The 15,928-nt window shown below is 44.4% G+C and overlaps 1 protein-coding gene across 10 annotated transcripts in view; it reads left to right on the forward strand.

The window, feature by feature from the left end:
• Positions 1–15,928, forward strand: part of ELMO1 (engulfment and cell motility 1) — a 522,832-nt gene that overhangs the window by 487,870 nt on the left and 19,034 nt on the right. For all 10 annotated transcript variants that reach the window (XM_032305259.1, XM_032305268.1, XM_032305261.1 and 7 more), the window contains 2 exons: positions 1,985–2,097; positions 11,473–11,580. In XM_032305259.1, coding sequence (XP_032161150.1) covers positions 1,985–2,097; positions 11,473–11,580 — 221 coding nt within the window. The remainder of the gene's footprint in view (positions 1–1,984; positions 2,098–11,472; positions 11,581–15,928) is intronic.

A 15,928-nucleotide genomic window follows, 5' to 3' on the forward strand; every position in this document is an offset into this window, starting at 1 on the left:
TGATTTATTGTCACGTGTGTCTGCCCTGGCATCTCCCCCACCTTCTTCTCAGTATTCAGAGCAGGGTTCATCAAAGCTGTACTATATTAAGTCCATTGTGCCAAAGCTGAACACTGATAATAAATAGTTTTAGTGATCTGGAAGCCCGAGATGAGACCCTGGAGGTCTGCGCAGGAGAGCTGTACAAATGTACCGAGGTGCATTATTAAGGCTCAGTCTCCATATTGTGCTTTTTAAATGTTCAGTTGCAACAGTAGCAAATGACAAGAGGTTTGAAACCGTTCAAGTTTAAAATATGTCTTAGCAGAGTACTAGCACACCCCGTTAGATAACCGGGTCCTTTGATGCAACTTTTTAATTCTCTTTATCTCACATGTAAATAGAACAGTTTATATGCAGAAGATCAGGTTTTACGCATAACCCCTAGGAGCTGCTTCCCCACCTGTAAAATAGAAATAGCAATACCCATTTATTCGTGACGCAAATATCTCTTCCCCAAACTTCGGGGTTTTGATGGGGAGCAGGAAGAGGATGTTAACTGAGCTCAAATCAAATAGTACCTCTACCCGACAAAGCAACCACTTCCCCAGCGTGAGTGCCTTCCCCACCTAGGAGCCGACCACCCTGTGAAGACAGACTGTCTGCAGTGCAGAGCAGGTCCAGAGTTGACGTGGAAGCTGTCAGACATGCAAGACTTGACTACAGTGAAGTGTGGGTATATGGAAATATGGCCTGAGGGAAGGAGAGAATACTATCCAAGCAAATTCAGTAATAACCTTGCATTCCTGCCCAGGGCTTACAGAGCTCTTGCACTCACACCGTCTCCTCTGGGAGTCACAGCAGTTTCCCAGAAAAGATCCTTATCCCCATGTACACGTGGGGAAACTTAGACTTAGATGAGCTACATGAAATGCATGTCATGGGCAGAGTCTAGATTGAAACCTTAGACTTCCAAGTTCTAGATCTATGCTTTCATCAATAACACTACTGAGGGTTCTCCCTGTCCAGCATCACCTAGAACAACTCTGGCTTTCCTAGACCCAAAGGCTAGGGCACTACATAAAATTTCACATGATAACAACAGCTGTGCTCTTGGCCTGCGTGTCTCAGTGGGTTAAGCATCTGACTCTTGATTGCACCTCAGGTCATGATCTCCGGGTCATGGGATGGAGCCCCGCTTTGGGCTTGTGCTCAGCCAGGAGCTGGTTTGTCCCTCTTCCTGCTTCTCTCCCTGCTTGCTCGCTCGCTCTCTCTCTCTGTGTGTGTATGTGTCTCTCAAATAAATAAATAAATAAATAAATAAAATCTTCTTAGAAAAAAAGAGATTTAAAAAACATTGTGCTCTGTCCTGATATCTTTAAGGCATAATGCATCTAACACAAAATTATATTGTATTAGCCTGACTCAGGATGCAAATAATCCCTAATCTATTCCATCATCATCCCAGTCTCTGTAGGCTAAAATTGGGGATGGTGTATTGTTCCCATTTGGAAGTGATACAGTGGAAACCAAAATGTGGTCCTGTGGTTTGCTGTGGAATTAGTAATTACGTGGCTGTCCAGTAGTGCTATCTGGTCAGATCACAAATGTAGTCTGGGAGTTTACCTGCTGTAGTGGGGGACGTGTGACCAAAGATTTATTGTCTTAGCAAAGCCAAGTGCATTTCTGCATGAGTTCATATCTGTAGCTCTGTGAAACAAGGGAAGAAATTTCTCGGGAGACTTCGGTGTGGAAAAACGTCACTGAAGCAGCTGGTGCTTTGGTGGATGTTCTGTAAATGTCAGAGAATCTATAGTGTTGTTTTAACAGATAACCCCATCCACTAACGCGGGATAAATAATTCTCTAAAACACCACCTTGGGAAGTATTGGGATGGTTGGGGAAAGATGCAGCTTGCACTTCTCTGCCCCAACTGCCCACGAGGCTCTTTTAGCCAGGTGCTGTTCTCAAGGCATGCTGTGTAATGCGTGTTTGTCCTTCCCAGGGAGCTAAAGGAGAAGATTCAACCAGAGATCTTGGAGCTGATCAAACAGCAACGCCTGAACCGCCTCGTGGAAGGGACCTGCTTCAGGAAACTCAACTGCCGGCGGAGGCAAGGTAGTGTGTCTGGGACCACTCTTCCCCCGGCTAGGGGAACCAGTGGCGTGCTCCCTGGGGAACCACAGGCCGTGGGTGCTGGTTTAAGGGTAGGCCTTGCAGCACGGGAATAAGTAAGTTCTGACTCCCCATGAATACCCAGGGAAAATCAAAGAATTACCAGAAGACCTATGGAACTGAAAAGCCACCTGAGCTATTTATTCAGTGCCACAAATCTGCTGGTAGGTGTTCAATAACAGCCAACATGTATCACGAACCTACTGTGGACTAGACTCTCATTTTACTTATTTTAATGCATTTCCTCCTCTGGGTAACCCTGTGATTGTACCCACTTCACAGATAAGGAAACTGACACCCTGAGGAGTTAAGTAAGTTGCCCAAGTAAGTTGTGGAAGAGCAAGGATTCATACTCTGGCAACTCTATGGCCCTGACTTTCATTTTATTTTTACTTTATTTAAAATTTTTTTCTACAGTCCTTACTTCTACAGTTGGATTTGATCTTGGAACATCCAGCATGGATGGTCCTCGTGCTCATATCCCCATACTGATTCCCTGCTAGGTGAAAATTACTTTTTCTGGAGATATAAATAACATTGAACCCAGGTGGGATAGAATCGGTTTTCATAATCTTGCGAGAAGAACTTCTGAATTGTCTCAGGGAATTTTAGTCCCAAAATATCATGTCAAAATGGGAGCCGATAGACTAGTTCCAGTAGGCAGGAGACACTCCCAGCTGTTTCTCAGTCAGGGAAGTAAAGTCCTTCGATTGCTTTCTTCTGCTGTTGACAGGCTGATTGTGAAGTCGCAGGATTCATACTGTCCTATAAACAAACAGGAAATAAAACCGAAAAATAGGGTCTGAGGAGAGGTGAGGAGATCGAGGGATAACCAGGAACAAATGTAAGCGGTAGCAAGTCTACCAAGAAAAACATATGGCCCAGGAGAAACTCCAGCAGATGTTTTTGAAAACCAGTGGACGCTGTCCTCAGACGCAGAGCTCAGCCACTAATGACAAACATAATTTTGTATTTATGCCGAGCCCATCCCCCTGGCCATTTACTTTAATAGCTTTGTGCTGAATGTTGAGTAAATTCAAATGATTTCAAGTATTACGGTTAAAAATCATATTAAGGAACTTCCAAAGGCAGAACTTCCTTGAGAAATGAAAGTGTCGGTTGTTCCCAGAGGATGGCAATCTATGGCACTGAACTTCAAAAGGGGCCTCGGGGGAGAGGACAATGGGCAGAATAATAATAATAAGAGCTGAGTTCCAGCTGGGACTGAGAAAGGCTTGTGCTGGGAGAGCAGTGGAAGGAGGAGTTTCTTCCTTTCTCACCTCATTCCTTGCATGGGACATTGTGATCAGGGCAAATGCTTTTCCAGAAGATAGTATGGCATGGTGGTAAAGACAAGAGCCCTGGGGCCACATGAAATAGGTGCACTCCTGCCTCTCCCCCTGACCAGTTGTGTGACTGTGGGCAGTCTCCCCATCAGAAATGGGATAACAATACCTATGACCTAAAGTCAATGTAAGGAGGGAAACTGATGATGAACGTAGCTCTCAGAAAGCCCCAACAAAGTGTAGTGGCTACTCTTCTAGGAGATTGTGTCGGAAAAGAGCAATGAGCTAGGAGTGAATGGACTTGGCTCTAGGCTTCACAACTCTTAAGTGACAAACTGAATGCCTTTAGGCAGACACATGACCTCTCTGGGTTACAATTTCCCATCTAATAAGTGAGAGAATTGGGCTAGATGATCTCTTAGCTCAGTTAGCCAGATAGTCGATTCTATGCTTGATCTCTTCATCGCCTTTGGAAAAATCAATAGTCAGGACATACTGCTCCTGTAAGATGATTTATCAAGATTTCATTTACTTGGCATTGGGCAAAGGACATAGAAGTGGGAGGAGGAGGGGGGAGATGGCACATGGATACCTACCATCCAACATCTCCACTGATGTCCAGTTGGAATCCTCCAGAACGTAATTCAAAGAACTCAACTTAACATTGCAGTCTATTTTACCACAAGTCTCCCCTTTCTAGTCTGACATGGATAAGATACTACTAGAATAATTCTGTTTCCAGATATAATAATGACAGTCTTTTGGCTAAAGAAGTATTAGCCCAGGGCGCCTGGGTGGCTCAGTGGGTTAAGCCGCTGCCTTCGGCTCAGGTCATGATCTCGGGGTCCTGGGATCGTGTCCCGCATCGGGCTCTCTGCTCAGCAGGGAGCCTGCTTCCTCCTCTCTCTCTGCCTGCCTCTCTGCCTACTTGTGTTCTCTGTCAAATAAATAAATAAAATCTTTAAAAAAAAAAAAAAGAAGTATTAGCCCATAATTTGCAAATTTTTCCCATTTTTTTAAAAAAGGAATTACCTAATGAAAAAAAACTATTAGCACCTAGATTATAAATATATTAGTTAAGCTCCCTAGGGAGCCTGACCATCTGTGTTTAATACAAAATCATCCTTTGGGTGCAGAAAGGAAAGCCTTTGGTGTTGTGCAAGTGGATTTAAAATCTGGTGACTAGATCTGTGTGCATAAAAGTAGGGATTCAAAGCCAATGGTGATGAAATTGGTTTCCTATCACCCCATCGAAACATTCCACTTCGATTTATACAGATTAATGAGGACATGATGTAAAATCATTTTTTAGAAAAGATTTTATTTATTAATTTGAGAGAGAGTGAAGGAGAGCATGAGTAGGGGAAAGGGCAGAGGGAGAAGCAGGCTCCCCCGCGGAGCAGGGAGCCCGACACAGGGTTCCACCCCAGGACCCTGAGATCATGACCTGAGCCGAAGGCAGACACTGAACTGACTGAGCCGCACAGATGCCCTCGTAAAATCACTTTAATCCCTTCCAAAGAGGTGCACTTCCACAGGAGCTCTCAGAAGGGAACAGCCACATGCCCTCCCAGGGTAGCGAGCAAGTACACTGGGAAGGAATGGCGGCCACCCTCCGTTTAAACTTGTTCAACAGTGAGTCATGTACAGAAGAGCCGATTTAAGTATTAGCTGTGCAGGGGATGAGCAGAAGGAGATTCCCATGCCCCAGAACCAGAAAGCGGGGAGCAGACAGCGTCTTTTGCCACACCACATTTGGCTAGAAGACCCGAGTTCATACCGACCCATCCTTCTGCCTTCCTCCCGCGCAGCTCTGCTACTTGGTGAGACTGATGTGGACATTCGCAAATCTGGATTTCTAAGAATTCTGGCCACAGTAGAACTTGGAGGCAGTAAGTCACGTGAGACACCTCCAACGGCATTCAAGCCCCTGCTTCCCCGCTCGCTAGCTCTCTGGCCATCGGCCTCCTACTAGATCTCTCTGTGTTCCTATTTCCTCATCTGTCAAAGGATGTCCATTGTATGTAAGGGTGAAACAAAATCCTGCATTTATGGCACTCAGTACAGTGCTTTTGCACATTGTCAAACATATCTTAGTAATATTTAGCATGAATTTTAGCTTGTAGATCCTCAGAGTGTAGGTTTTTAAGTGCAGGTGGGAGTTGGCAAAGGAGGTACGTACCAACCTCACTCCGTTCTGTGCCCAGCACGGAGCATCTAAGGCTTCTGCCCAGACTCCTTCACAGTGACAGAGAGTGACCTTGCTTCTGGGTCCCCTGGGCTTCTGCAGGACCAAATTCAGATGAAATTCTAGAAGTGGACTATGGTAGGGCCATTATTTCCATCGTGAGAATCTGCGGGATCAGGAACTGCTCCCTGTTTTCCTTATATCTCAGAGATTACAGACTTTCAGAATGCTTCGTGTTGAACAGTCTTGATAAGAGCCCAGGGTAACACACTGGAGAGTCGTTACAAGAAATGATAGCATGAAATTTTTGCTTCTCATTGAAAACATTGTCCATTTTCTTGGCCAGCGTCCCTTCTCTAAGCACTAACATGACAAACTTAATTTGGAACTCGGATGTGAGCAAAGCCTGTGCCCCGAGCAACTGGCTTGCTTCCTTCCTGCTGCCAGGGGTGATCTACATTACCTTGGTCTCTGCGCACACTCAGAAAACCTAGAGCCGAGGGTAGAGTCAGGCAAACTAACCAGATGGACCCTTGTTAGGAACAGGCTGTTTCTTCCTCTATCCTTGATTGAAATTTTCATTTAATATTTAATTAAACCTTATCATAGCTCATTTTGGAGGGCAGGGCACGTGTTGCATGGAGCACTGGGTGTGGTACATAAACAATGAATTCTGGAACACTAAGAAGAAATTTTTAAAAATAAATAAATTAATTAAAAACTTAAATATATTTAAATATTTAATTAAAATATTTTCAGAGGAAGAAAATCCAGTTGATTTTCAGGGACAGCGCACTTTCCAGTACCTCAGAATAAGATATTCTATATACATTTTACTCAGGTAATAATTAACATTACTTAACAAAAAAAGAGTAGGGATCCCTAAGGTTCTTACAGCTTGGCCGAGGACGCTTAGCTCATGTGTGAGGGCCTAGTGGGGAGCCCAGGTCTGTAGGATTCCAAAGCAGCAGTTAGGCTAAACCATCTTTAAAAGGATTTGGGGCTCTAGACTCATCTTCCGTTGTGAAAGGAAGCAGCAGATTGCAGGGAGCCAGAATTCGGAATCAGAACACCATCTCTCGTTCTAAAGATTATCCAGGGAAATGAGGAAAAATTGGAAGGCAGAATGGCCTCTGTCTCTGTCTATACTCCTTGTCTTCCTTTACTGGACCAACAGAGCAATCTGGTATCTCATCATCTCAGAGAAGACATTTCCCCTTAAAAACATTGCTGGGTCCCTCATGTTTTATGACTTGGAAAGCTTCAAGCCTAGGCAGGAAGAAGACCTAAATACGCTTAAGATATTGCACATTTTAGGTTAACCTAGGAAAGCTCCAAAATCCGAAAGCAAGTGCCCTAAGATTTTACTTTAGTAAAGGCCCCCTGCTTCCCAAACACGAGACTCTAAGGGCTCCCTGGGCCAACAGCTACCTGCCAACGGGGGATTTTGCACCCAAGACAAAGATGTCCCCCTTAGACTCCGGCAGAGCTGATGAACACTCCATTCTTGCTGTGCCCTGTGCCTCACTGACTCACCCAACATTTCCCACTCAACAATGGTAGCTGGTATCCAGCTTGCTCGGCCCCCCGGCCTCCTGCTGGCCAGCCCCCAATGTGTCTCCAGACTTGACGCTGAGGACTAACGGTTAGTCATACTGTTGGAGATAGCTACCTATGGTTTATTTATTTGAAATTAAGTAAAAGTTAAAACTTCATTTCTTACTATTGGATAAGTATCTGTAGAGTATTTCTGTCATTGCAGAAAGTTCTATCAAACAGAGCTGTAAGAATTACAGTTGTCAGCGGTTATTAGCTCCGTAATGATCTATGTGACACTGGGAATAGCTTTAATCAGCCCTGGAGACCTTCTTACCAGGCTTGTGAGCTCTGAAGCCAGCTTTTCTCTCTGATCCTGCACACACACACACACACACACACACACACACACACAAGTGCACACGCTTGCCTGCACGCCCACCCTCGTGCACTCGTACGGAGACAGACCGAGACAGCGAAGCACAAAACTGTCTCCATCTTGTCAGTTTTTGAATTTGGGGAATGAAGAAATGGCTATTAACGTGCTAACACTCGTAATTGACTGAAAGACCCTTATATTAACTCCTGTTTATTCTTTAAGTGCTAGTAAACAATCTTTGATAATGTTCTCCCTGCTTCCTGCTAATTGCTTTTAGTGACACAATCCACTCATTCATTGCCCAGAGGGATTGAGGAACTGGTAACATCATGCTGGGTTTCGAAAAGAAATACACATTTTTCTTACCCTAAAAGAAACTGCAAATCAAACTGCTGCTGCTGGCTGCCACGGAAATTGTCTCATGCAACGAGCCGGCGCCTTTTGTTGCTGGGAGCTAGCTGTCCTCTACCGCAGCCCCCCGTTTGAGACAGACATGCCCAAGTTATGATGCTGCTAAACCCTCCCAGAGCTAATGACTCCAGCCTTTATCCCGAAGAAGATACTGTCATGGTATCCACCCATCTGCTTAGGAGTCAAAACAGCCTCCCTGAGACCTCCCAGCCCTGTCTCCAGTCCACCCACGACTTCCCGTTTGATGGGGAGGAAGGAACGGAGCCATCACTTCCATTAATGACGTCTGGATCTTTTTGCTCTCTCCCACTGTAGCAGTAGCCTGAGAAAGAGAAACTCCTAGAGGACAGGAGAGGAGTTAGACAGAAGGAGGAGGAGTGCTCCGTCAGCCGGGTGCTAGATATCGTCATGGCAGGGTTCTGGGAGGCCTTTTGTGTCTCTTTTCAGTGAACATCTACCTCAATGTTATGAAGATGATGGTTGCTTTGCCTCCAGATAGATAGCCACCGTCCTCTCGTAGTCTCTGACTGGAAGAATGCACACCCTCCCTGTTCCTACTTTTCCCTGCAGTATAGTCAGAATTGTTGAGTCCCTGGGCCTATTTCCCAAGTCTGGGAAACAAGGGTGTCCACCATGTTTCTCTCAGTTGCCACCAAAAACCAAGGGAGCTCCTCATCCTTGAACTTCTTGGCTCTGTCCTTCAGGTCTGCTTGTCACCCTGATGACTTTTCACCATACCCAGTAGAGTGCTGTGTGCCGTGTAGGCACTCTGCAGATATTCACTGCATAAGGAAATGTCCCTTGAAAGCATACACAGCAGAAATTTTTGAAGTCTTACAAAAGAATATAAATTGTGCATCTTACTTCACAGCATATCTGTTTGTACCACTTAAATTTTGTGATGCTCCCCAGTGTCCTGAGAATGGATGATCTTTGATGGCGTCATATTGGCCCTTGGGCTTTAGGTTACTACCATTACCCATAGAGCTTTTCCCACCTTACGTAGTTAGGGATCCCTGTAAAGAACAGCTTGGGCCCTTACTCAGAATAAGACCAGCATGTCCCAGTACAAGGAAGGACTTCCTTGCTGGTTTTCTGCGACGCTTCGCTTAGCTACTAATCCCAGTGCCAAGGTATCAGGGGAAGGAAGCTACATAGTAAAGCTCTCCAGGGGGCTTTGTGCAGTCTCTGCAGTCCATCTAGATGAAGTGGAAAGCTCCCCTTAGGGAGGAGGAACTGTCACGGCCTGTCATGCAGGCCCCCCCAAGAGCACTGTGGGTGCTCATGGCCAAAGTCCTGCCTGCTCCTTTGGACTTCACAGTTCCTATTGTGAATCACGAGTCTGATTCCCAAATGTGTTCGCCTCCTGGAGATCTGGTGATCACATGTTTGCCTAATTGAAATGACTGTCGAGTATTCAGGGAGTAACTTTATTTTCTCCCTTTGAAATAGTCTCCCAGGAAAGGGACATGTGTTGTATGTATAGATATAACATAATTTTTTAAATTGAGCAATGCCAGATGTTTCCCTAGCCACCAAACAACTTTTCCTTTCCTCTCCAGTTTTTCCAGCAGACTTCAGATTCTCTTTAAATTATATGGATTGCCATATTCTGATGACATTCAAGAATTCCCAAGCCCTATTTATAGATGAGGAAGATGGGAATTACAGAGGCATTTTGCTTTTGTGGATCAAGTTTCGGCGTTTTCTTTGTTCATTGTGTGGCTTTTACTTCCATTTTTAACACTTTCTTTTCTATTTAAAGAGTCCTAGTTGAGACATAAGTTTTGCAGTAAAGGCAATTTTAGACAGGAAACCACTTTACTTACAGTGTTTAATGGAGCACCTTCTAATCAGAGTAGTTTCAAAACAATACATTTATAGACGCCTTAATGAGGTGACTTGACCAAGGCCACCATGTTCCCCAACTACATAACTGCACAGACGGCCTTACAGGTCATACATAGATGCTTTCAAGGTCATACATTATCTGGGTCTTAAGCATTCTGGCCAAGTCCCTCTGGGTCCTCGTTTATCAATTTAGCCAACACCAATTGTGTTACTCCTATGTGCCAGGCACTGTGCCAAGGGGTTGGGACAGTGCCATTATGAAGACAGGGGCTGTCATTAGAGAGCCCTGACTTCTCTACACTGTCCGAGCTCATGAGTATCCTGAGTCCTCTTCCATCAGTAATTGTTCAGAGTACACCTGCTAGGGCAAATTGCTTACCTGGAGTTTGTGACAAATAATGAGAAATACCAAGATGCATCACATGGGGGCACCCAAAATCAAGGAAGATGCTAGGGCAGCTAATAGGATGGGGACAGCCCTGATAGCAGTAGTAACCAGAGAGGGCTTCCTGGAGGAGGAGACATCTAAGCACCGCCTTGCTTGAGAACTTCACGAATATTGCTGTTACAATTTAAGCTCCTTATCTATAAAAAGTGCTTTTTGCCTCCTTCTTCCTTCCTCACAGGCTTATTCAGATATTTCTTATTACATTGGAATGCAGAGCAGGTTAAGTTGAGGGAGTTATTTATAAGAATGACTCATGATGTACTGTATGGTGACTAACATAACATAATAAAAAAAATTAGAAGAAAAGAATGACTCTTAAGGCCCTAGTCAAGCCTATTTCCTTGTTTTTGTCATAATTTTTAAATTTTTAAAAATTTTTTTAGTTTCAGGTGTATACCATAGTGACTCGATACTTAAATATATTACAAAAAGGTCACCACAATAAATGTATCTACCATCCATCACCATACAAAATTGTTACCAGGTTACTGATTATATTCCCTATGCTATGCATTACATTCCCATGTCTTATTCATTTTATAAATGGAAGATTGTACCTCTTAGTCCCCTTCTAGTCATGCCTATTTAGAGAACTAAACTCTAGGAGTCAGAGAGGAGACCGTCATGAATATCCTTGTCCTTTGGATAAATCCCTGAGTTATTTGGATGATTTCCTCATGAAGTCTACCCCTTGTGTCTGGCATTAGAATCCTAACAATTCGTTCGTGGATTCATTTGTGTGTATTAGCCCCAGGGGTGGGGGTCTGGTACACCAACTAAGATATGGCACACAATCGTGTCAACTCTCTTAACCTCAGAGAAGAATGTGGAAGCAGGAGAGAACCAAGAAAGCTGGTTTTTCTGCATCTCCCTCCCCACTTTTGCCAGGCCTATGTGGACAAGGAATAATTCCCATAGTCATTACAGATACTGATGAAATAACCCTCTGGAAACCACCCCTGCAGAAAACCTGGTGCCATTATTCCTGAAGGGTTTAATAACCTCCCCAGTGATTCGCAGGGCAGTGCTAACTAAAGATCAAAATCAAAACGGGACTTACTGCCCAGGGCTCTAGAATTCATTCCTTCCTGAAGACCTAAAATCAGATGCATTGCTTGTTCTTCCATGCAAGACTCTTAGGAAATAAAGATGTTGATATTTTTGGAAATGAGAATCACTTACCTTACAAATTGTGTGTGTATGTGTTTTTCCCCCTCAGACAAATTTTGGTACTGTCGACTTTCACCCAACCACAAGGTCCTACACTATGGAGACTTGGAAGAGAGTCCTCAGGGAGAAGTGCCTCACGATTCCTTGCAGGACAAACGTAAGTGGCTCTCTTACATGGGAAGATTGAATTTGGGTAGTTGGTTGTGCTTCCTGAAACACTTAGAAATGTCTATGCTGCATTACATTCTATTGTCAGCTAACTATTCCCTGAAATACTTATTATTATTTGTATTTATTTGCTGTTTCTGTGTGATGTTTTAACCTGTATGTTTCGAAGAGCCAGTAGTTTGCTAATTATTTTAGCCCGACATCAAGCCAGGTTCCAGGTTTTTAGACAGGAATAAGTGTACAAATTAAACCAGGTATTATAGAAACATTAAAATACACGAGCGTGATGAATTAATTTGGAAGAGAAATGAGATAAAATGAATATAACCTCAGAGGATATCCCAGGGAGAGAAACCAAAGAGTGAGAAAACAAATAAAAACACTTTCAGAGAGCCTTCAAAAGTCACATTGACCCTGCATGAGTCATATAAGTGTGTCCCAGATGGAATCCTTACCCCCCCCCCCCAAGCCTCAGTGCCTTCCTGCTCATCACCTCAGGGCTCACAGAAGTCAGCTCTGGATTGACTTCCTTGCAGCCCACAGCCATCAAAGGCAGTAAGTCACCACAAGTGAGAAATTCCTGATACATTCAGACTCTGCACTGACATATTAGGTGGACAGCCTGGAACATTCTCTCTTCCTCCAGGTTCAAAACAGAACAATCTGGTTTTCGGAGAGTCATTTAGTTCAGAAAGCACTCTTGTTTGCTGTCACAGGAGCACTGCTTCCCCAGCCCATATTATTGGCTCTGTTAGTGGGTGGAGCAGGAAATCTGAAAGGCACAGGTGCAGAGTCTGGGGCAGTGTCTGTGTATCCCTACTGTGGCAGCATTCCCAGCATCTGCCCATAATGAGGACCCTCCCTTCAGGTCTCAGAAAGCCTTCCCCATTCTACCATGGACAAGCTGGACCAGTGGTTCTGAGGGTGGTCCTTGGACCATGAGCAGCATCTTACTAGATGCTGAAACTTACTAGAAATGCAGATTCTCCAGCCTCATTTCTAGTCCTCCTGAATCAGAAACTGGGAAAGAGGCCAGCAATCTCTGTCTTTACTGACTCTCCCGGTAATTCTGATACTTACTCAAAATGAGTACCCCTGAGCTAGACACTGACTGCTACTCTTCTTTTCATGATGATTTTCGAAAGTTGGCTTCACCAGTGAGTAAATATTTTAGAAGAACCAGAAAAAGTGACTTGATGGTAGCTTGACAACTTTTAATTTTGGCCAAAAAAAAAAAAAAGTCTATTAAAAAATGAGATCTAACTAAAATTTAATATCACATTCCTTTCATTAAAAAAGGGGGTTCTTGATCATGAAAAACAACAAGAAAGACCTGAAGGGCCTAATCTTGGAATATAGGACAATCCCATCTACTAAATTAAATTAGCTTTATTAAAAAACTCACAGCTGTGTCTTCATTTTCCTCTGTTTGCTATTAACTGGTGAAAACTCACTGGTGAAACCTCCCTTGTGAACTTGGAATTGTCCAGGGGCCAGCAGTTTGGAATCGCTGCTCTACAGTGGTAAAAGGAAGAGTTAAACATTGCTGTTGCTCAAGGCAACCAGAAGTACTATACAAAGTCTTCCATAGTCTCCTTCTTAACCTGTTCAGGAAATAGGGAAAGTGGTGTGGGAAGAACACACACACACACACACACAGAGCTTGATTAATTTTTTTTCCCCACGTGGGCCAGCGAATTTGCTCTCCCACTCACTGGACATATTACTTATCCATATTTTTAGGGATATAATCCTCTTCTCAGTCCACAGATGGACATTTGATTGGCACCATTTGCAGGTTTTATATGCAGCACTCCCCTTCTAGCTAGTTCTGTTGCTTAGGAGATTGGTAGCCCTGCTCCTGGAGAAGGTCAAGGCCCGGACAGCTCGTGAGCCTTGTAGGGGCAGCTCCTGGGCTTGCCAGCAGGGTGAAAGTAACTAGCTACAAACCCAGAGTGCCGAAGCCAGGGAGAACCAGCTCGCGAGGGTGGTCATGGAAGTGCAAGGTCAGAGCTGCAAATCTCTGAACAGCTTTTGGTGGTGACCACAGAGTGATGCTGGTTCTGGGAAAGGGTTACAGTGGTCCCTTCTGACGATGGCTCCAAAAACTCTAGCCTGTCCCTTCTTCTGCAGCCTTTGAAACTCAGTACTTTAGAGTTCAAAAGAACTGCTCCATTAACAGCTTACCCACTGCAGGATAAACCAGGACTGCGTACCTGTACAGGTGTATGCACGTGGAAGGGTGTGTGTGTGTGTGTGTGTGTGTGTGTGTGTTGGTGAGATTGTATCTTTATGCACGTGGGAGCCAGGGAGGGCATGTATTCATGTAAAGAAGTAAAATGGACCTGATATGCGCCTGGGATGAGCAGGCCCCTGCTTAGGAAACTCAAGTTGACTGCCTCAGACCTGCCCTTGGTTTGCATTTAATTCCAATTCTGCATTCTGCCCATCTTCTTAGAGCCCTTAGAAGTCATAAACCTCGTTCCACTAGAAAAATGAAATGTTCCTTTAATTAATACCAAGTGCTATCACTCTTGCCATGTACGATTGCCCTCTCCTGAGACCACGGGGGAAATTGTCTTCCGCCCCTTGAGTTAATCAGTGCTGAATATTGAGATATTGATGAATCAAAGAGTGTAATTGAATCTTCTTAATGCAGAGAGGATGAGTGGAGATTGAGGGCCTCTCCTTAGCTGTCGTCACCCCTAAAGGTTTAAGAAATCTCTTCTCGTATTATTCCTGTTTGGCAGGAGATACCACCCTACATCCCAGTCGCTACATTTACGGGCTCTCATCACCCGCACTAGACAATAGACTCTACAACTTTCCAGCCATGCCCCAGGCCCCTCAGCGCTGCCCTTTGAAAGAATCTAGGCCAGACTCCTCTCCCACATCAAAGGGGACAGGGAGGAGAAGGCTCATCCCCTCACAAGGCGATGAAGTCTATTACAGAGGATGGGAGGAACAGCTGAGACAGCAAAGCAAAGTGGGCAGTTTGGGTCACGGAAGCACGCTGAATAATTCAGGTCCCTCAATCCAAAGAGACAATTAACTTTGATTATTGATAACGAGAATAATTGTGATCAACATTTATTGAGTGCTTACTGTATGCCAGGCGCTGTTCTAAGAGCTGTACATAAATTACCCTCTCACCAACTTAGAGAGGTAGACATCATTGCCCTTCCTTTACAGATAAGGAAACTGAGGTACAGAAAATTTTAAACAACTTCTTCAGGGTCCCATGGTTAGTAAACAGCAGAGCAGAGATCTCTGCGACCATCCAGCTCTGTAGCCGTTGCTTTTACCCACGACCCTGCACGGCCTAGATGAAAAGCCAGCCATCATCCTGCTCTAGCCTTAGGATGTCGTTCTCTGAGCAACTCTGAAGAAGCTGATGCTCGAGTTCCCCATTGCAGACGAGGAAGGTTAGGCTCCCAGCACTTCAGCCCAAAGTGGAACAGATCCAGTGGTCAATCTAGAATTCAAAGCCAGCTCAGGACACCGGCCCCTCCCACTGCTCTGTGCAGCCAAATTAGAGATCGGATTCTTCACTGATTGTGGAGGGATAGGCTCCGCCCGACCCCCCTCTGTGTGGCCACTCTCAGGAGCCTCTATGGAGCTGTGTATACAGCAAGTGCTCATGGCTCACTAGCTACTTCCTGGGGTGGTTTCTGCCTCAGTTTGGCTCCCAGCAGTGAAAACTAACACTATTGTGGTGGTCACCCTTCCTTTTTCCCTTGTATTTTTGTTTTAAATCACAGTTGCTGTGCTTTCCACAGATATTAGCCACCAAAGAGTTTCCTGGAGTATCTAAAGTGATCACCACGTCCAGGGCTGTATGCAGCATGATTTGGGGTGCTGACACCTTTCACACATAGGAAGAAGCCATGACCAAGCTAGAAAGCATAGAGTAGAAGAAAAAACTGTCCCATCTCTGGCCCCCACTAACTATCATTAGTTAGTGCATTGTATTGCACTAACTAATGCATTATGCATAATGCATTATGCATTGCACTAACTAATTATGGCATTGCATAATTTACTTCCTCTCTTTGGGCCTCAGTCTTCCCATCTGTAAAATGGTAGTATTGAATGAGATTGTCTCAGTCTGGCTCAAACTGAGAAAAGGATTGGAAGAAATAAGACCATGCCCCAAGCATTTAGATGACTTCTAAGAGCTCTAAGAGGAGTGTGCCGGCAGGGCCCCTTTTATTTCTCCTATCTCTGGGCACCGCTTCTTTATACTGCTCCCACATTAAAAAAAAAAAAAAAAAAAAAAAAAAAAAAAAAAAAGCCTGTTGGAAACCCTCGCCTGACTTTGAAAGAGTCAGGAGCCC

This window comes from Mustela erminea, chromosome 11, assembly GCF_009829155.1.
Source record: "Mustela erminea isolate mMusErm1 chromosome 11, mMusErm1.Pri, whole genome shotgun sequence".
Classification (NCBI taxonomy): Eukaryota; Metazoa; Chordata; class Mammalia; order Carnivora; family Mustelidae; genus Mustela; species Mustela erminea.